General features: G+C 49.9%; 1 protein-coding gene across 1 annotated transcript in view; it reads right to left on the reverse strand.

Annotated features, from left to right (window-relative positions):
• CTNNBL1 (catenin beta like 1) overlaps window positions 1-20323 on the reverse strand; it is a 161746-nt gene that overhangs the window by 6440 nt on the left and 134983 nt on the right. The window contains exons 14-15 of the mRNA XM_015535519.2: window positions 4455-4592; window positions 4130-4202 (exon numbers count right to left, since the gene is read on the reverse strand). Of these exons, the coding sequence (XP_015391005.2) occupies window positions 4130-4202; window positions 4455-4592 (211 nt within the window). The remainder of the gene's footprint in view (window positions 1-4129; window positions 4203-4454; window positions 4593-20323) is intronic.

Genomic DNA, 20323 nt, shown 5'->3' on the forward strand with positions numbered 1-20323 from the left:
AGACTGTATCAGGCAATCCACAACGTTAGAGGTTTCCTTTCTGCCAAATGGAAGACCGACTGTGTATAGTTCTGAGTTTCGATCCAGTCTCTAACATCACTAGCGACTCGGGTAATGTCCCTTAACCTCCGTAAGCCTTGGTTTTCTTATCTGTAAAATGGAGATTGTAATCCCGTTTCCTAGGACAGTTGTGAGAACCAGAGAAGATACACGAAAAGCCTGGCACACAGGAGTACAGAGGACGTGCTTGGGGGCAACCACTCTACCTACTGTGGTCCTGGATTTCTGGAACAGCACAAAGAAGCCAGAAGCACTACCTCAGCGCGTGCCCCCAGTAAGCATTAACTGAGCCCCTGCTCTGCACTGGTCACGGGCCAGGCACAAGACGAAAGGCAGGAAGACTGTCACCGCCCAGGCAGAGTATATGGTGTGGCCTGCCCTTCTTCAGCAAGGAGACCATCATCTCCTATGTGGGCACCACAGTCCTTGGGCCCGGAACCGCTGCCAGCTCCAGGCAAAGCTGGACTTCGGGAGCGCCGAGTAAGCAGTCTGCAGAAAGAGGGACTTTAATGAGCCATCAATTATTCCCAGCTCTCTTGGCACCCCCAATAGAAAAGGAGGGAGGAAAATCATGAGAAAGGGACTGAGATACAAGGGGAAAAGTCCCCTGCTGGGCTTGCCTCATCAGCGTTTTCCTGAGACCTCAAGGGATACATCAGCTGTCATCCTGCCAGCAAAACTTAGGAAATATGTAGGCCATAAAATCAAAGAAAAAGCTTGCATCTAATTAGTATGTTAAAAAAAAAGGAAGCAACCCAAACTGAAAAACAAAATTAAAATCAAAGAGGACAGACTGATGAGCTGGTTTTCTCTATGAGGCTTTGTTTTTTTCATGCTTTTTGATGGAATGAAGGGTGGAGGAAGAAGGGGGAGGGAGTGAAGGCCTTTGAGGGAGGGCCTGAGCAGAGCCTAGCCGCCACTCCCCGTGGTAGCCTGACCCCTTTCCGACCTCAACACTACCCTGGGTGCTCTACGGGGAGGCAGGCCACAGGGCTCAGGTCTAACACCCAACACCACAGGCCGGAGGGCTCCCCGAAGGGGGAGCGAGCCAGGGCGGGGGCACGCAGGTAGAACTGGGGTCAAGAATCCTTTACTCTTAACCTTCCATCTGGAGAGAACAGGGATTTGGTTTTCTCAAGTGGTCAGTGTCCTGTGAGAGCCTCTTTGACCTGGGCAGGGGCGCCCTAAGTATCCCCTCTATATATATTCCTTACACAAGCCACCGATGTCCTGTCTTACCCCTGGGCCTCTGCTTTCTCTGCCTGGGATGTGCCTTTCCCTCTAGGACACAGTCCCAGTCCTGGGGAGGAGCCTGTCCCTCCTGTGGGATTCCACAGTAAGGCCTGTGACTCCAGTACTGCTCCTTACCACCCCGTTAGCACACCGTTCGCAACTTCAACTGGCACTTATCACGTTATAATTAGTTTCGCGTAGCTCTCCCCACCAGACTGCCAACGCCTCAAAGATGCAGCCCTTGCTTATTCTTTGCACCTCTAGTCCTGAACACAGAGCCCGGCACCCAGCAGTGCCAGCCGAGTAGCTGTTGGAGCGTGTGTTTCATTCGGCTTGAATTATGGCTGGTCACCTATGCGTCTACGTTCCCTCGAAGACTATAAACTCCATGAGGGCAGGTGCTCTGTGAGAGGGCAGCAGAGTATCTAGCACCGTGCTTAGCCTTGAGGAAAGTGTCGGCAAACATTAGCCAAATGAAATGTGCCCCGGGGTAGGGCTGAATTCGATTGTATGTAAAATATTCGCTGGGTTCCCATCGCACCCCCACATTGCTCTGGGTGCTGAGGAGACACGGTGAACGGGCCAGACAATGTCTCTACGTCACAGAGCTTCCATTTCAACGTATGAGACACACGAAGCGAGTAAACAAAGACATAAATAAAAACAATTACAGACTGTGATAAGGGCTAGGGAGGAAATAAACTGGGTGCTCTGATGGGAAGGAACAGATGGAGAGGACGGCGCGCATTCAAGATGGCGTGGGGAGGCAGCCCAATTTACGCGCCCCCCCCCCCCCCCCCCCACCGTGGGGCTGCGCCACGGAGGGAGGACCGAGGGCTGGCCTGGGGCTGTGGCAGAAGAAAGCAACAGAGGAGAGGACCAAGGGTGGCGGAAGTGAAAGTGGCATCTGTGCAGGCCGCTCAATCAGCGAAACTCCACTCGGCACCCTGTGCGTACACGAGGCATCGGGGGGCTGGACTTGGATCCCAGGGAGGCAGAGGCTGGCTCGCGAGGCTGGCCACCCGGATAACCTCAGGTATACGTGTTAGGGTCTCACAAAGAAAAACACCCACCTACTACGTGTCAGTACCCGTTAAAAACACCTTTTCTTCCTCAGAAGATCCCTGTTTTGATTACAGGGATGGAGGTGCAGGGAGGAGCCTAAGCGTAAGAGAGGAGAGCGGAGCGCAATAAAAAGTTCTAATTGAACAAGTGGGCGTTAAAAGTAAATGCCATTTAAAAGCTGGAGCTGCAAATCACCGCAGCTACACCTTAGGGAGGAGGCGGCGGGACATGCTGAGCAGTAATTCATGCGAACGAGACACTGAGCAGGAGCACCCGGGATGCCACTGTGGAAGGCAGGCAGGATGCTGGGCTCGGTTCACGAACGGCTTTTCCTCTTTCTCTGGGAGAGAAAACAATAGATTCCAATACCTCAAATTCTCCACCTGCAAAGTAGACATGATGGCCCCATGGGGCGGCTGGGCTAAACGTGGGGTTTCCAGCTCCCACATCTGAGTCGTCCTCGTCTCAGCCTCCAAGGCCCAGCTCGATGCCACTTTCACAAGACTTCCGTAGGACTTGAGCCAGGCCTCACTTGTAATAATGACGATGACAATTATCATCACCGTATTTCATAATACTCATAATAGCTGACATTTACAGAGGACTAACTGAGGGTCAGACATTTTCAATCTATCATCTTTTTTAATCTTCTCACCCATCCTATGAGGTCACAGAGCAACTGGGTATCTCACCTGAGGTAACACAGTAAGGAAGAGAGCCAGGATTCAGTTCCGGGAGCCGGATCCCAGAGACCATGGCTCCTAACTTCTCTTCACTTTATTACATGTACCATTTATCCTCACCTTTCATCTCCCACCTGTAATGGGAGTTATAGGCCACCACAGGCAACCCCCGTGAGTAAATCTAGCCTAATCCCTCACCTTGGAAGTGGGCAGAACGCGGGCCGGAGAGGGAAAGTAAAACTCTGCCCGCAGCTACCAGCCCATCCGGGCTCTTCCCTGAACTCTGTCGTTATCAGTTCCTCGAAGCCCGATATGGGCCTCTAATGCCATGTGTGTAAGTCGGGGCTAAGTGGCCGGCGGGCGCGGCTGCACCCGAGTCCAGTTCGGGTACCCTTGTGATTGGGAACCTGCCCACCAAAGGAGGCCTGGGGAGCCAACTCCAGCTGAGCGAGGTCCCAAAGATGGAAGAGCATCGGAGGCACTGACTCCCTGGGGTAGGTGAGGGAAGGAGGGACAAGAGCACTATCTGAGAGCCGAGCGCTAGACCGGACGCTGTCACGTCGTATCTCCTGAGCCTTTGCAAAATTTCTTCTAAATCACATTCGCACAGCTGGGGAAGGCAGAGCCAAGGCTGGAAGGCAGCTATGCTCTTTCTGCTCCCCCACAGTACTTAAGCCTCACATCCTTCTGTCTTGCCTAATTCCGGGTATTTCCTGTTACTTCCTTGTTTTCTTTCTCCCAAGAAAGCCATTTCCTTCCACGGCACGCAGTTTGGAAGCGGGAGTTTTTGTTTCGTGTTTTGTCTTATTTCTTTTTAATTTTTAACAAATGTTTCTAAGCACTGCTGTCTCTGATTTGTGAAGCGTCTTTTAAATCCTGGATGTGAAGGGTCAGAGGCACAGAACGCGCAGGCTAGTCTTCGGTATCCTGACAAAGACGACCTGGACACACGGGGAACACGACGGCACACCTAAGCCTGCAGTGCCGAGAATGCTGTGCACCAAAATCCAGGGGTAACGACAGAGACTCAAGAAGTAAGCATCACCTAGTTCTCCCAGAGCCCCAGACACAAGCAGCACCCAACTCACCCTTGATGATGTGCCTGACGATCTTGATGGAGCTCCCTCGCATGTTCAGGATCTGGTGAACCCTCTGGCGAATCTATGAGGAAGGGGAAGAGAGGGGAGGGAAACGAAAAGCACCGTTTGTCCCTGCAGACGCCGGCATACATCGTGTAGCAAGTACGCACCTCACGCCCACCCCTGAAGAAGAGGGCCCCCCCGCCCCGCCCCGCCCCCGGGAGTACAGGGAGCCAAGGAGAGTGAATCGGCTTCTTTCTTGGAGTCTCTGCCCCGGGAGGGGGCCAGGAGGGAGGCAGGCTCAGCCAGGCCCGGGCAGGGCAGGCCCTCCTACCTGGGGCACACTGGCGTTGCAGATCTCCGCCATGATGTAGCAGATGTGCTGAAGGACAAAGAGCCCCGCGTCCAAGCGCCGGAGGTAGAACTCGTCCTCCGTGTCGTTGTCTATGATCTCCCCACGCCGGACCATGTCCTGGAAATGAATGAGCATTTGGGAATAAAAGCCGGACGGTGAACAGGGAGAGACGGCAGGCTTGTAACATACAAAAGAGCAACGGCAACAACAGAAGACCATTGTGCCTCGGATGTGTCTCCTCCTCCTCCCCCACTATATCCTAAAGTACCCTTCTTATGTCTTCATTTTTAATGGACTGGAGGCCCAGGGGGTCAGGTTAAAGCCCAGTATTTCCTGTGCAATGAGTCAAGGCCAAAATGATCTCATCCACATATTCAACCTTAAAAACAAACAAACAAACAAGCTGACGGGGACACAAATCTCAGCTGTGTATCTGCTTCCACTCATTCTTTCCTTTGTGGTTCCGGCCTCCGCAAATCACCCCCAGAAGATGTACAGAACTCTCTTTCCCTTCCCAGTCAGGTGAAACTCGGGAGGAGAGGCCCTTTCTCCACAACTCTGTCTTGCTACCCTGGTGACACTGATGTCACAGGCACCCCCCTCACGTGCACGTCCCCCACGCCGCGCCAGTAGCCAAACGCTGCCGCCCCTTCCGCTCCGCTCACGAGTGGGCACTCCCCCAGGCCAAGTCCCAACGAGTGACAGGAGTCTCTATCCTCACCCGCGGCAACCCCAGACCTAGCAGATTCGCTGTCCCCAGATCTATTCCTCTCCAGCGGGTATTTTTTTTTCTCTTTTTTGAACAGCTTTATTGAGATACAACGCACAACCCATACAATCTGCCCATTTAAAGTGTACAATCTGCTGGCTTTTAGTATATTCAGAGCTGTGCAACCATCGCAATTGCCGCGGGACATTTTCATCACCACCGCCCCCAAGCTCCCCAACTGGTGGATTATTAACACCTCTGCCCACAGAGTTCCTCTCCCCACCTCAGGGCCTTTGCCGTCTTCCTTCCCTGGGATTCCTGGCTATCTCTGAAGCCAGCACTGTCTTACGCGCCCTCTACCACAAAGCCTTTCCTGATTATTCGAGGCTAGCCACTGCTCCTCTCCGAGTTCCCGAGAGCACCTCAACACGCCTCTCCCTGACATGACCTCTTCTCACACATCACGCTCACACTCATTTGCACCATCACCTCCCTCTGTTGATAACTCCCACCTGCAGCTCCCTCCGTCTCATGAGGGTGGACCATGAACTCTGGGAAAGCAGGGACTGAATTCTGTCTTCAGGTCCCCGCTCAGTAAACATCCACGCGGTGAATGAAAGGGAAAAGACATCTCTGTTTTGGGCTGTCAGCTCTCAGGAGTAAGAACTGGGTGAGGGACTCATTCTGCGCGACTGGCAGACTGGCTTGAGAAGACAGGTGCTTGATACATGCTTTTGATGACAACAATCCATTTCTTAATTCCGTCAGTAGTTTTATGGCCATAGTTCCCTCTGACAACTCAGGCTCCTGTCACTGACAGAAGCCCTTGGGACCCCGCTTTCCACTCTCCCAAACTTGAAGGACTTACCACTTGGTTATCAATCTCCAACAAGATCCTTCAGAGACTATTTAGACGCAGATAATGCACTCCTTTATTTGCCCAAGGGGCCGGCCTGTAGCAACACAAGGCTACTTTTCATCTCGCTCCTAAAGGCCTCTGTCTGAGGCAAAGGAGGGCTATGCTATCTGGCAAATCACCACCACTAATTCCTAGCTTCATTTAGTAGCAAATTCCTCGGTAATCTGGTAATAGTGTTAATGTTCACGAGGTAGTCATGGAGCACTGGACTGATGTCCAAGGAGTTTAAAAATAGAAGGGTCTCTTTAGTTTCTCATTTACTCATAATCATAACTTCCTGCTCCAGAACGCCTAAGTGTTCAGCAGCTGGGGGCACAGGAAGCAAAATTACTCCTGACTTCCACTCATGCAAAAAGCATTTGCTGCTAATACTTTACATTTCTGTAATGCTGTAGAGTTTAAAGTGTTATTGTATATATGGTCCTTACTACCAAATTTAAAGAGAGCAGGGAAGGGATTATTAATCCCATTGTACAAATTAGAATCCAAGGCACACAGAGGTTAAGTAGGTTGCTCATAATTCCATAATTACCAGTTACTAGAATATGGACTCCCTGGGGACAGGAATCCTGTCTGATTCACCTCTGAGGTAGAAATGATTAACATAACGCCAAGCGTTCAGATCCCAGCCCAGCTAAGCGCCCAGTGGCAAGGATGCCATTCTAAGCATTAGGCAGAAGAGTAAAAATGGAGGTAAAGGGGAGGCCCTGGTCTTCTTGGTCACGGACAAGTAGGCTGTCTGGGGAGGTCACAGAGGCACAGGAAATGACCAGAAAGTAAAGGCATATGTTGCGTGCTCAAGTTACAAACAATTACAAGTGGCAGGCGCCTATCAGGGTTGGTTAAGATGGGAGGGAGTCTGGGGAGAAGGGACTTCTGGGTAAGGTTTCAAGGTTCACGGGAGGGACAGCAGAACGAAGGCCTGAAGGATGACGGCCTTCCGGGGATCTGAGGCCTTATGCTGTTCATGCTCTCTGCTCGCCAGCCCCCCCACTCTCCTCTGCACACATAGCACAGACTGGCCTGCCCTCCACTTTCTGGCTTCTTCATCTCTGCTTGTAATGTTGGTACTTTCCCCACCGCTCGAACACTATCATAACATATTCAAAGTCTAAAACGTGATATTCCTTTCGAAAGTTTTCTTGGCATCTTTGAAAACTTTTTCCAGCTTGAAAAGTTTTCCAACTAGATACTAGCATTTTTCAGTCCGTCAAACCCCTAAGACTTGGATTTATACCTCTTTTATGGCATCTCCCGTGACCTGCCTTGAACAGTTTTTCAGATGGGTGCCTCTTTCCTGTGTAGGCGCCTTGAAAGCAAGAGGTGTGTTTTACTCTTCTTTGTGTCCTAGAAAGCACCTTGCATGGCACTTTGGGCACAGAAGGCTCTTAGAAAGCATCTGTCAGACAGGATCGAAAGAAATGCAGGTAAAAGTTCAGTGCTGTTTAATGAGCTGTGTGTGCTAAGATTCTTGTGGATAGGGAAATAGGGAAACACCAGGAAGTGGTGAGGGCCGGGACCTCGGAGGGCCAGCTGGTGGGAGGCCTGAATGCTGGCCAGAGAGGTGGGACACAATGGGCTGCAGGCCACACTGTGCAGGAAAATGTAACGAGACCGTGCAACACCTGTATGGTGGACACGCTGGCTTAGAGCCCCGAGAGGCAAGCAGAACACACGGCTGGGAAGCCAGAGTATCAGCGGCCTACGTGAGGAGGAGATCAGATGGAGGGGAGGAGAGGAGAGAAGACGAAACTTCTAGAGGTTTGCAAACATGGAAACTGGGAGTGGAACACACTTCATTCATCTACCTGATCAGGATTTCCTGAACACCAACTCATGGGCCAGGTATCGTACGGTGTGCTGGGGGGTGGCTGGCAAAGATAAATAAAACGGTCTACATAATCAAGGAGATTACGGCTTCATGATGTTGACAAATATGAACAAATTATTAAGTTTTAAAAATGCAGTAACGACTATTATCATGGACCTCTCAAATTGTACCAAGTGCCTTGGGAACCCAGGAGAAGGACACGCTACGTCTGGGGGGGTCAAAAGACTTCGAAGGAGATGTCCACTTGAGGTGGATTCTGAAGGTGCCTGACACGCTGGAAAGGATATTCTAAGCAGGTCGAGTAATAGCACGGATCGAGGCCTGGAAGAGTCAACCTGGCGAGCATGAGGCAGAGCAACAGTGGAGTATCCGTATCACTAAAAGAAAGGTTAGAAAGGAGTAAGGGAGTATGTTTTTTTGCTTATTAGATCCTAGCTCTCGGCAGATGGTATTGTTTTTGATCGACTGCTATACACGGGGCATCGTGGGAGGCAGTCTGCATAAAAACCACTGCAGCCACCATCTATCCACCTAGGACGAGCAGCGAGTGCTTACCGAGGGCTTGTTATGTGTCAGACAGAGGTCTAAGTGCTTTTAAATTCCTTTGCCTCTCACAAATGTTGGAAGGCAGGGCTCACTACCCTCATTTTAGATGAGGAAATGGACTTGGCAGAGCAGCCTCCCCAAGGCTAGTGGGGGGGCAGAATCGGGATTCAGACCCAAGTAGGTGTTCTTTTCATACGACCATGTTTGTGTGGGTACAGATTTCTGAGTCGTCGGAGAGAACAAAGGAAGATGCTAGGTAAGAGTGGTAGAAAGGCTCAAGAATGGAACTCAGCAAAATGAGGTTTCTTCACTTAGGTCTGAAGAGCCCTGGTGCTTTCTCCTTTTTCATACTCTTCCCCACAATCTGATCTTCTTTTAACCGGTTAAGGCAGGTACATACCGTACCTTCCCGTTTCTCTAAATACTGTCATCCAGAAAGGACAGACCCAAGAGAGCAATGCCAAACCCCATTTTTTCCTCTTTCCTTAGAACTTCAAGACTCTGACAACGTTCAATTCAACATTCTACTTTTAGATATACGGCCAGATGATTTGAAAGTGAAAATTTCAAATGTAGGATCTGAGATACGACTTTAGCTCATCTCCAAGAAAGGCATCGCCATCGCTGCGTTGAACATGCACAAAGATGAAACAGAGATTGGCTTCTAAGACGAAGTCTCTGCCCTGACAGTTTTAGAAGCATCATAGAAACCAGCCAGCAGAGAAGGTGACTGCTGTCAGGATAGCACCTTATCTAGCCTGTTACAACTCTGTGGCAGGAATATTTACTGCTGAATGGATTCAGGGAAGTTGAACACAAATGTGTACTCTGTGTTTAAAGGGAAATAAAGGGAGGACGATGATTATGTATCATTCTGATGGAAACGAAGAAAGTGTGGCTACAGTTCTTTTAGGAACATCTTCTTAAGTTTTGGTCTGTCTTCAGAAGCAGGATCATAGATCACCTTAATTATCAACGGATTACTGCATTTCTGGCTCCTTTTCTGGGATTCCAAAACACAAGATAAAAAAACTGATGCGGAGATAAGGACGTAGAACTAACCTCTGAACGACTCTCAGGGTGCCTGAGACTCTAAAACGGCTGCCTGTGGGACACAGCTCGTGACCGTTTGGCTAGGATTCAGTCTCCGAAGTAATGTGAAAGTAATATAAACATTCGAGGAATGAAAAAAACCATCATCATGAGCTTCTCTCCACCCTATTATTTCCCTCACAGAAGGTTCTGGAAGAACTGAAGGAGTCTGATTTAGAACACTCTGATGGGTATGTACTCGTGGCCACACAAGTAGCACACTTGCTTCACTGCCTGGTGGTAGGGAGGGAATGACTTATGCCCAAATGACCAGTAAGACATGCTTCAAAGCCAAGCAGATAAAGAAGAGGGTGAAGCTAGCTGGCCCCTGCAGAGATTAAACCTGCAGCTCCGAGTCCTTAGCACATGGGTGCTAAACTTAGTACATGGGTACAACAGGCCACAAATACCTCATTCTAAAAAAAGATACCCAACCTCTCTTGCCTTCTTTCCCTTTTAAGAGACACTCTGACATTATAAGAAGCATTTAACTAGACAGTGGGACTTCTCTGAATTGTGATGTATAAATTCTACAAACACGTTCCTCGGCCAAAGCAGGACAGAGCACTGTACAAAAAAGATCGGATCCCACTAACACTAACTTACCAGCGTCCTTACACAAGTCATCTAACTTTTCGTGTCTCAGTACCTTTGCCTGGAAACAAGAAGCCTGCACTGGATCAGGGAGGGAAACAGGTTTTCTTCAGAGTGTCCCCTCTAGCTCACTGCAATGGCTCTCAAGTACTACATGGAAAAGGGCTGTGAGGCCAACTGGAGCTTGTGGGGCAAGAGCACTGAGATCAGTTATCTATGTCTGTGCTGACTGCTGGATGGGGAGAGGCAGCGGGCCTTCTTCTGGCTGCCCTCATCTGGTGCTCTAGAAGGTTCCTTTTAGCTTAGATAACGTGTGGCAAATCTAGCAGTGAGCCACCTCCACAACCAGATGTGATGGATTTCTGCTTGTATCTGGGTATATATACGGACAGACTGAAGCTACTGACCAACGTGCTCCCAGACAGAAGAGCCACGGTCAGAAACGCCTCAAGCAGGAGACATGAACTGTCACCTTGACGGACACAATGGTCGGCACTGACGATTAGCTGATCCTCTCACAATAAATTAAACTTCCCTGCAACAAAGAGACAAGCCCCGGATCTGCTGTTCCGTTAGATAGGCCATCCTAAAACAATCTGGACACGTAAATCGAGTGCTCTTCAAATGGCAATATGACTAATAGGGATTAAAGAGAAATCCCCAAAACCCACTAACTTCCTTCAGTAAACATATCTTACTTTAAAAATTTTCAGGGGCACCTGGGTGGCTCAATCAGTGAAGCATCCGACTCTTGATTTTGGCCCAGGTCATTCATGGTTTATCTATGAGTTCGAGTCCCGCGTTGGGTTCCCCACCTACATTGTGGAGCCTATTTAGGATTCTCTCTCTCTCTCTCTCTCTCTCTCTCTCTCTCTCTCTCTCTCTCTCTCTCTCCCTCCCTCCCTCCCTCCCTCCCTCTTTCTCTGTCCCTCCCCTGCGTGCACTGTCTCTGTCTCAAAAAAATTTGTCAGAGTGCAAATCTATCGGTACTTTAAACTGTATCTGAAATGAGGCAGGAGAGTTAAAATTTAAAGGAAGTCTTTCACAAATTCATTCATTCAACTCTCACCTCTGAGGAGAGAGAAGGTGACTGTCTTCTTTGTAAAGCAATGACAACTCAACATCCACATAAGCGCTTTTTACCTTTGAAAGCAGGGTATCTTCATTAACCTCACTTGCTGTTTGTGCCCTGTGTTGGGCACGCACATTTCAAATATCATTTTCAGATTTCACAGATGGAAAAATGGAGACAGATGTCAAATGACTGTCACTGAGTTTCGGTTAAAGACTCTGGTGGAAGGTGATTTCCTCATCCAAGACCTTTTTCTATTTGTCTCATCCCTCTGGTGATGGAGACGGGAGGCAACAAACGGGTAACGACAATAGCAATATTTCCAGAGGCCTTACTGTGTGCGAGGCACCGGGCTAAGCACTCAATGGATTTCTTATCTTTTCCTCACAAGCAAGCACCCCAGGAGGCAGGAACTTTGACTATGTCCACCTTTCAGACGGGAAACAGAGGCTTAAGGAAGTGATATTATCTCCTGAGGCCACAAAGCTCATGGCTGAGTAGGAGTTGGAGACAGGATAAAACCCACGGAAGTTTGGCTCCGAGCCTGTGATTACTTTCATAGCTCAAAGAAGGAAAAAGTCTTTGTTTTATAGACCTTTTCCAGTATCAGCATACGAACAAATAGATAGGATTTTTTTTTTTCTTTCTAGGGACTAATGCAAACCAGCAGCATTAAATATAAGGTCATCTGGTTTCCTGGGCTGTCTTTTCCTTGTAAATTGAAGAAATTTTTTTTTAAAAAGAGGACAGGGGCAGGGGGGCGGGAAGAATTTATAGTTGGCCGGCAAATTCCACATGCAGTTTGGGGGAGTTGGGGGGAAAAAAAAGACACTCTGAAAGGTTTTGTGTGGTTCATTCCATGAGAGAGGGCTAGAATAAAAACTTAGATGTAATTCAGTGAATGGCGCATTAAGTAGAACAGATTGCAATTCGCAGAAGCATAAGCCTGTTTGGGGGCTGCTAAAATAAACAGATTCATCTCCAAAGATACACAAGGAGGTGGTATGTGTGGTGTCAAGGTGTCGTTTCTGCAGGCCTGCGCGTTGTCCCTCCCCTCCCCCAGCCACATCCTCACTTTAAATGGTAATCTGTCGTCAGGAGCACTACCAAATCACCACCTTTCCGCGCGCCTCTCTCTCTCTCAGCAGGCAAGTCGCAAGCCTCCAAATGAGCATGTGGATGCCATTTCTAATCTGCCCCTGACAGGCAGCGAGCTGCCCCTCACTGATGGAAGGAGACAGTCATAAAAGAAGCTGCTACGAAGCCAATAAGAATCCCTCTTGCCTTAATAAGAGGGGGCGTGACTCAGAGCCCCGACGGGTCACAGTTACTGTCTGTAGTCGTGGGCAAGAACTGCCCCACCATTTAGAAAAGTCCCATTTCTTTTTTTCTTAAAAAGCAAGGGGGAGAGTTTAAGCCATGGGAGAGACAGTTAAGTGGAGATGTGTGGTGGGGGGAGGGGGGTTGTGCACAAACAGTGGCAAATAAAACCCCCTTCTAAGAGCTTCTAAAATAGGGCAGGCTGTTAGAGGAGGAACCTAGACACTGCCAGTCATTTTTAGCCAGGGAAACCGAGGCTGGAGAATTAATAGAAGGGATTTTTTTTTTTTTTTTGAGAACACATAACTAACTGACACCAGCTCTGACAAGAATCCAAGGATCTCAGGCCAGAGCTTTGCCCACACAGGAGAAACAGACTACGTGTTAGGCCAGCCCACCATATAAGCATAGGACTGGTTTCTATAAACAATCTTGTTAATCTTCAAAATGACCCTCTGGTAAAAGTGCCATGAAACTTAAAACATGCATAGGGCAAGTCATTTCCCAAAAAACAGAGTTCATGTGTGGCTAAGCTGAGATTTAACCTTGGGCCATATGACCTCAGGATTCATGTTCCTTCCACATTACCATGATGCCTCCGTGACTGGTGTGCTTTCAATTTCTAAATATACTGAAAAAGTAAAACAAAACAAAAAATACTCATGATCGCTCATTTGAATTTTGACAACATTTAAGCCAGCCTTGAGAGAACCGGAGAGCTTCCCTGATAGCAGATACAAGAACACAAGGCCAGAGAAGAACAATCCTGTTGGGGGTGCTGAGAAAGTAAGATGGGTCCCTGCTTGTGAAGACTTAACTTTAGAGGGAGACAGTGACAAGTATACAGGCCAAAAAACACTTACAATAACAGCTACCACTTACGGCGTACTTCCTCGTGCCAGAAACTATTCTAAGTGATTTATACGTATTAGTTTATTTCATCTTCCCTGCAACCCTTCAAGATACGTATGATCATTCCCCTCCTTTTCCTGATGAGGAAACTGAAGCAGAGGCCAGATGTGGGTCTGTGTGGTGCAGGCTGGAGTGCACAGGGGGCCCCGAGGGCCCTGGGGGCCCCGGTGGGGCCAGGAGGGCAGGGGAGGCTTTCTGCAGGAACTGGCTCAGCAACTGAGCAGCATGCTTGGCACACAGGACACATTTAACATGCATTTACGGACTGACTTTTCTGCCAAAGCTCTTAAGGATATGGAGGAATAAGCCAGTTGCAGGGAAGGGGTGTGAGGAAGATGGCATGGAGAGGAATTCTGGGCAAACAGCAGAAGGCTGGAGGAAGCAAAGGTCACGCAGGCGCAAGCGGTACAGAACGGCGTTTGCACATCCCAAGGGGAAGGGCGGTGAGGGCTGCAGCTGGGGCGGCAGGCAGGGCCCGGGAGGAGTTTAGAGCACAGCCTGCAGGTAATGCAGAGCCAGCGTGTCCTGGGTCTGGGTGGAGGAGTGCCTTAATGTGCTGTAATTTTAGGAAAATCTCTGGTTACTGTGCAGGGAATGAATCGGAGAGGACAGACCTCTGCAGGGAGACTGGTCGGTGAGGAGGCTGCGGCACTAACACAGGAGGAAAAGATGCTGGCTGTCCGAGTGTGAGTAGCAGTGGTGAGGACAGGGGAGCACGAAGAGCCTGGACAGAGGGTGGAGGTAAAACTATACCGATGGATGCGCAGTGGGAGGAGGAGGAAAGGAGGAAGAGGATGATGCCCAGGTTTTGACCTGGTTAAACTGGTGAGTGGCCCTGGCACGGCGGGGGGCGGGGGGGAGGATGATACACAGTTAGGGCCACAGACTGGGCTCTGGACTCACTGAGCCACAAAGCCTACAGGTGATGTCCTGTGAGAGTGGCTGTGAGAGTCTGCAGACACTTGGGGAGTCACCAGTGCATGGCTCTGATCTTACCAGGCCCGCATCAAGCCTGGTCCGCAAAGTCAGACACTCAACTGACTGAACCACCCAGGATGATGGGGCTAATTATAGAGAGTGAGGATGGCAGGGGGGAGCCCACAAACCCACTGAAACCGGGGGTCAGGGAAGATGAGAAAAGCCAGAGTGCACAAGCCCACACCGCGAGGCCAGTGGCAGGGGCACAGGACCAGAACTGAGCCCCTCTGACTTCCCTTCCGGGGGTAGGGAGAAAGGATGACTGATTGGGAAGGGGGCAGGCAGGGGGCCACAGAGGATGAGCAGGCATATGGCTAAGTCTGTGGGTGTCTAAGGGACGGGAAAAAGCACCAGGACACAGCCTCCCCCACCATCACGGGCTTCTACCGTCGGCTGTGTTCTGGCAAATTCATGGACCGAACATTCAAGGAGAAAGTTTTGGGAACTGGTTTAAACAACAGCCGAGAGGAACTCTTAGCAAGATTCTCCTTTTTTAAGGATGTCCCGGAAGCTTCCAGCACAGTTAGCATAAGAACCAACGGCGGTCTCCTACTTATCCTGTCTATATCCTTACCCAGTGCTCTAGGACCACGTACCCCACGCATGCATTCCTGTGCTCTACCCACTTCTGTACAAAACCTTAAAGGAGTTTCAAATGCTAAAGAAATAGCCCAAGTCTGTTTCAGACATCAAGTCCTGTGGATACTGTTTCATTACAAGGAGTCCATCTTTCTCTTTCCAGGATAAAGCCTAGAATGATTTAACTGTGGCAAAATTAGCATGCAATTTGTAAGTCATTACAGTGCGAAGTATGTGGTGAGAACACTTTACTGAATAAACCTGCTGAGTATAATTTTCCCAGGAACTAAAAAAGGGAAACCTCTCTCCAAGGCTCTCCTCCCTCTTTTAAAATCCCTGCCAGTACCTATATAATTATGTCTCACTTCTGACAGTCAGGAGCCAGGCGTCTCTGTACATTTAACCAACAGAAGCCAGAAGGAACCAACGAGAAGTCAAGACAACTTTCCAACACCAGGGATCTCGGTATTTTCTGGGCTTTGTGTTGTTGGGGGAGCCAGGTGAAATCTGCTGAGACAAGCATCCTGAATATTTACAGATCATGGAGAACTGCTGCTCACCAGAAGAGTCTAAGAACTGCATGCCCTTTAAAAGTTCAGGTCAAATCTTGTAACCAGGAGCCCCGAGGGCAAGTCCAGATACACTGTGGCCCTGGAATCAAACAGTCGCAGAACAAAACATGGAAGCAGCGTGTCACTGTGCCCGACGTGGAAGTCTTTGACAGTCACAAATCACTGCAGGAATGCGATTCGAACCGAATTTGTGTAGAATTACCAGGTTGTCCTGTAGACTCTTAAGTAGGAGGATTTTACCTTGTTGAACTCTGCCACAGTAGGCCACAGAATCTACACGGATGTCCTCAGATAAGTTTGATGATGGGACCGATTATAACCATTTATGTATTTTTGAGAGAGAGAGAGAGAGAGGGAGAGAGGGAGAGAGGGAGAGAGGGAGAGAGGGAGAGAGGGAGACAGAAAGCAAGCGAGCATCCAAATAGGGGAGGGGCAGCGAGAGAGGGGGACAGATCATCTCAGGTGGGCTCTGTGCTGGCACCAGAGAGCCTGACATGAGGCTCGAACTCACGAACCGTGAGATCATAACTTGAGCCAAAGTCGGACACTCAACTGACTGAACCACCCAGGATGATGGGGCTAATTATAGAGCAAAGAAAAATTAGGGTTAAAAATGAGAGTCAAGAAAAAGAAAATGAGAGTTACGGAATAATGTAGAAAAAACCTAGGACCCTCAATTTTCCTTCATACCCAAGGACAAATGTTAATTGCATCTCAGGAGCAACGGTCCTTCATTTACTGCATGTCGGTCACTATGTAAGTCCTGAGAATATGCTGAACGAGAGAGACTACAACACCAGAGACACAGTAAACAAATAACTTATGACAGGCTGTGAAGAGGCACCGGGGATGGGGGTGCTGCTTACATACGGTGATCACTGAAAACCTGTCTGAGGAGGTAACATTCAGGCTGAGACCTGAAGGTGGAGGGAAGCACCACACGAGAAGAGCCAGGATGGAGGGGAGAAGCAAATGCAAAGGCTGTGGGGCAGGAAGGAGTGCACAGTGGCAGGAGAGGACCTAACAAAATGGGGAGCACCCCAATCATGCAAAATCTCGCTGCGCTAGGAGAGTCGGAAAATGTGAGTGCACGTAGGGGCGATGGGGATGCAAACAGGCCTTAAAGAGACAACGGAAGATTGTCTGGCCACCGGCTGTGTGCCAAACCCTGTGAATCAGCTTTCAGCTTTCGCCAGATCCCTCCTTTTGTAATTCCCCTAAGTACACAGGTTGGGACACACACCTTGAAAAGAAAACAGCACCAAGGAAGAAAATAAGGCAGGGAACTTAAGCTGTTTGTCCAGTCAGAAACAAGAAAGAAGTCGGGCTCTAAAGCCCATGCTCCCCCTTCTCATCCTGGGCTCCTGTGGTTTAACTTACCACTCACCCCCCACTGGCTTCCCGCTGCCCCTCCTGCTCCTGTTCCTCTTTAGTTGGATATGCCTGACACGTCTCCCATCTTTTCAAGTGCGGCTCAAGTCTTGCCTCATGCGCGGAACAGCTGAGGGTGCCCCTAGGCGCAGCCGACTGCTCCCCGCTCCCCGAGGGCCTCCGGCCCTCGCCAGCAGCGCCGCCCCTGGGGCCCCTTCTTCCACCGGCATCTCTGACTCTCACCCCTGCCGGCGGCTAGCCCAGTGCTTCGCACAGAGCAGGCGTCTGAGAAGTATTTGCCCAACAACTGGATTCTCTCCAGTGAATCTGGGTCAATTGCAAACCACGGCCATTTGCACTGTGCCCAAGGAAGTCTGAAGTTTGCAGTGAAGAAGGGGGCTCTGAGCCACTAAAAATGTCAATACCTGACCCCCAGTATCTGGGTCAATACCTGACCCTGTTATCTAAGGTCTTTTTTGTTGCAGACTTGGCGAAGTGCGTGAGATATTTATTCATTACTGATCTAACGGTCAATGTCATCAAATGCCTGAGAAATAAGCATTCAATTCGAGTCAACAAATATTTGCTGAGTTCCCAACGGGTGTAGGACATCCAAGTTTAATGGAGACGGGGTGGGGTGAGGCAGCAAATTGCTCATGACTTAGGAGAGAAGACTGCTTGCGGGAGAGGTGAAAAGGAGGTCGTTTTGTTCCGAGTCACCGTCCACCTGCGAGGCGGCTGCATCTGCCAGGATGGAGCCGGAGTGCTGGCAGAGAGCGCTGCTCACGCATGCATCCTTCGCCCCCCACCCTGCCCTGTCTCTCTGCGCAGCGCCGAGGCTGCTGGGCACTAATGGCCTTGGAATGTTTGCCAGTGCCCAGCAAAACGGCCTTGGCATCAAGGAGACAGAGGTCTGTCAGGGAATGGCAGGGGCCCCGGTGCCCGTGGCACACAGAAGCTCGGTGAACGCCGGGGCAGAGTGGCTGCAGCAATTACTCTCCGTCGGTGCTAATCAATTTCACACCCTCTTCGATGCTGATAACAGATAATCTGGTGGGAAGCAGGCCAAGTTTCCCACCGGCCGCGCGCAAGCTGCCCCCCCTCGCGCCCAGCAGCTTACTCGGTCTCCATCAGCAAACCGTCTACTCCAGCTTCCCCTCAAATGACGTAGATGACGGTGCCAACTTTGGTCTGGCAGGGGGACTCCTTCCGGGACAGATGGCAAGGGGGATGCCCTCAGGAAAAGGACTGCCCGACTAGCTTAAAAGTTGACAAGAACTGCAAAGGAAGCTAGGAGCACCAAGCAGGGGCCACGGTTCCTCCAAATTCAGCAAGGTGCTTTATATACTTTATGCTTAGTGTTATAACAACCCCAAGAGGGAAGTGTTATTTCCATTTTACAGATGAGAAAACCAAAGTTTAGAGAGGTCAGCTCATCTGTCCGAGGTCTCAGAGCCAGGACGTGGCAGAGCTGGGATTCAAACCCGGGGTCCTGCGACTCCCCACTCACCAACCTTTTCTCCGAGGCCGCTGCTCCTCTGTATTCGGGACAGTTCGGTCACTGATCAGCCTCTCACTCTGCTTGTCCTCCACCCCGCTGCTAAAAGCTGGCAGGGTCCCTAGAGGATGTTCACTTGAACCTGAGGCACTACTTTAAGCAGAGGAGGACCTGAGAGGTCACCTCTGCTGCTACATTTCAGTTAGGGAACGGGCTACACGAAGCATGGTTTGACGAGCCACGGCCAGGCAGGGACTGAGAGGCGGTGCTTGCCTAAAATTCCAGGTCTCTAGACTCCCAGGTGCTCTCTCTCTCCCTGAAAACTTCCTCTAGCAGATAACACGGGTCTTCAGCCAGAGCTGGAGTTCTAACTGTCTCATGGCTGTGTCCCTCCAAAAGTCCAGGGAAATTTCAGTTTGTTTCTAATTATCATTCAGATGAAGAAAAAGAAGACATCACTCTGGCACTTAAATAGTCACTAAGCGGCCATCCTCACAAGTTACCGGAAAGGGAAGAAAAGACGGAAAAGGAAACCTCAATCAAAGGACAAAATAAAGGCAGTGGGAGGGTGGAACGAAGCAACTGCGTGCGTAACATGCTGGCATCTGAAGTCCAGCCTCAGAATTCAGTCCCGGCCTTTTATCTTGCAGTAGTATCAGCGTATAAACGAAGAATGTCCCAGGCAGTCGATTCAATCAATCAACAAACATCTGAGGACTTACTAGGTTTAGGCAAATCACAAGAATGATAACCACAGCTATCTGTCCACTGGCATTCATAAATGGAGGTGCATATTTTGTAAAAAGGGAGGGGTAGATACGAGGGGTGAAGAGAAACAGGACAGACAACAGGGTCACCGTCTCCCCTCCAAGCTCTCGCTCTGGCCTGAGGCCTAGCTTGAGGGCAAATGCTAGTGTAAGTCCCTGTGCACACGGCCCGCCCTGCAGCCGGACTGTCCCAACACGATGGGACCAGGTGCTGAAACTGACTCTCCCACCAGTGAGGGTCAAAAGCCTCAAGTGCGCTTTAAGGCAAGAAGAATGAAAAGAGAATGGAGTGATACGGCAAATCAAGATCACAAGGAAAGTGAAGTCTATTACAGACTTTGAAAAAAGCAAGGATAGGATCCTTTTGCAATGTGACCAAAGACTGAGGAATGTCTCGCAGGGGTGAGAATACAGATCGACATTAAACAACAGACAAGAGTCTCTGCCCCAGTGAAGGAGACAGATGAGAAAGGCAGAGGCCAGAGACGGCAGAGAACAAAACGGAATCAGGTGGAAAGTACGGAAGGCAGGACACCAGCACAGCAAACACAGTCCCTCAAGACAAAAACCTAACAAATTTCATTTTCAGCAGCTGCCAGCGGAAGAAATTAGGGTCGGTCCGCTGGAACCTGCTACGCAGGCTCCGCTGCGGTGCCTCTGAGTCTCCCTTCTCCGGGTCTCCAGTTTTTCATCTGGATTCAGTGACCTCAGACTTTCTTTCCAGTTCTTATCCCCTGAGATCACCCTTCCCTCGGGTGCTCCCCTTATGACTACAGCAGCCAGCAGGAGTGTGAACTAAGACAGACTCTGCCAGCTCGGCCAACGTGGTACCAAGTCACAGCCCTGCACTTTGCTCGTGTCAGGGGTACTCGTGCTATCACCCAGACCCCCAGGTCAGACAGGGATCCTTCCTCCGAAAGCACTTCCACTCCTATTAGAAGAGCGGTCATAACCACTGGCAGACGGTCATCCGCTCCATGCTAACACCAGGCCAGGTGGCACGGGGGGTAGGTGGCACCTGTGCCCTTGCCTGTCCTGCGGGGAGAGAGAAGGTACAAAGAGACCCGAACGGCATGCAAGTCAACAGC

The sequence above is a fragment of the Panthera tigris genome, chromosome A3 (genome assembly GCF_018350195.1).
Source record: "Panthera tigris isolate Pti1 chromosome A3, P.tigris_Pti1_mat1.1, whole genome shotgun sequence".
NCBI lineage: Eukaryota > Metazoa > Chordata > Mammalia > Carnivora > Felidae > Panthera > Panthera tigris.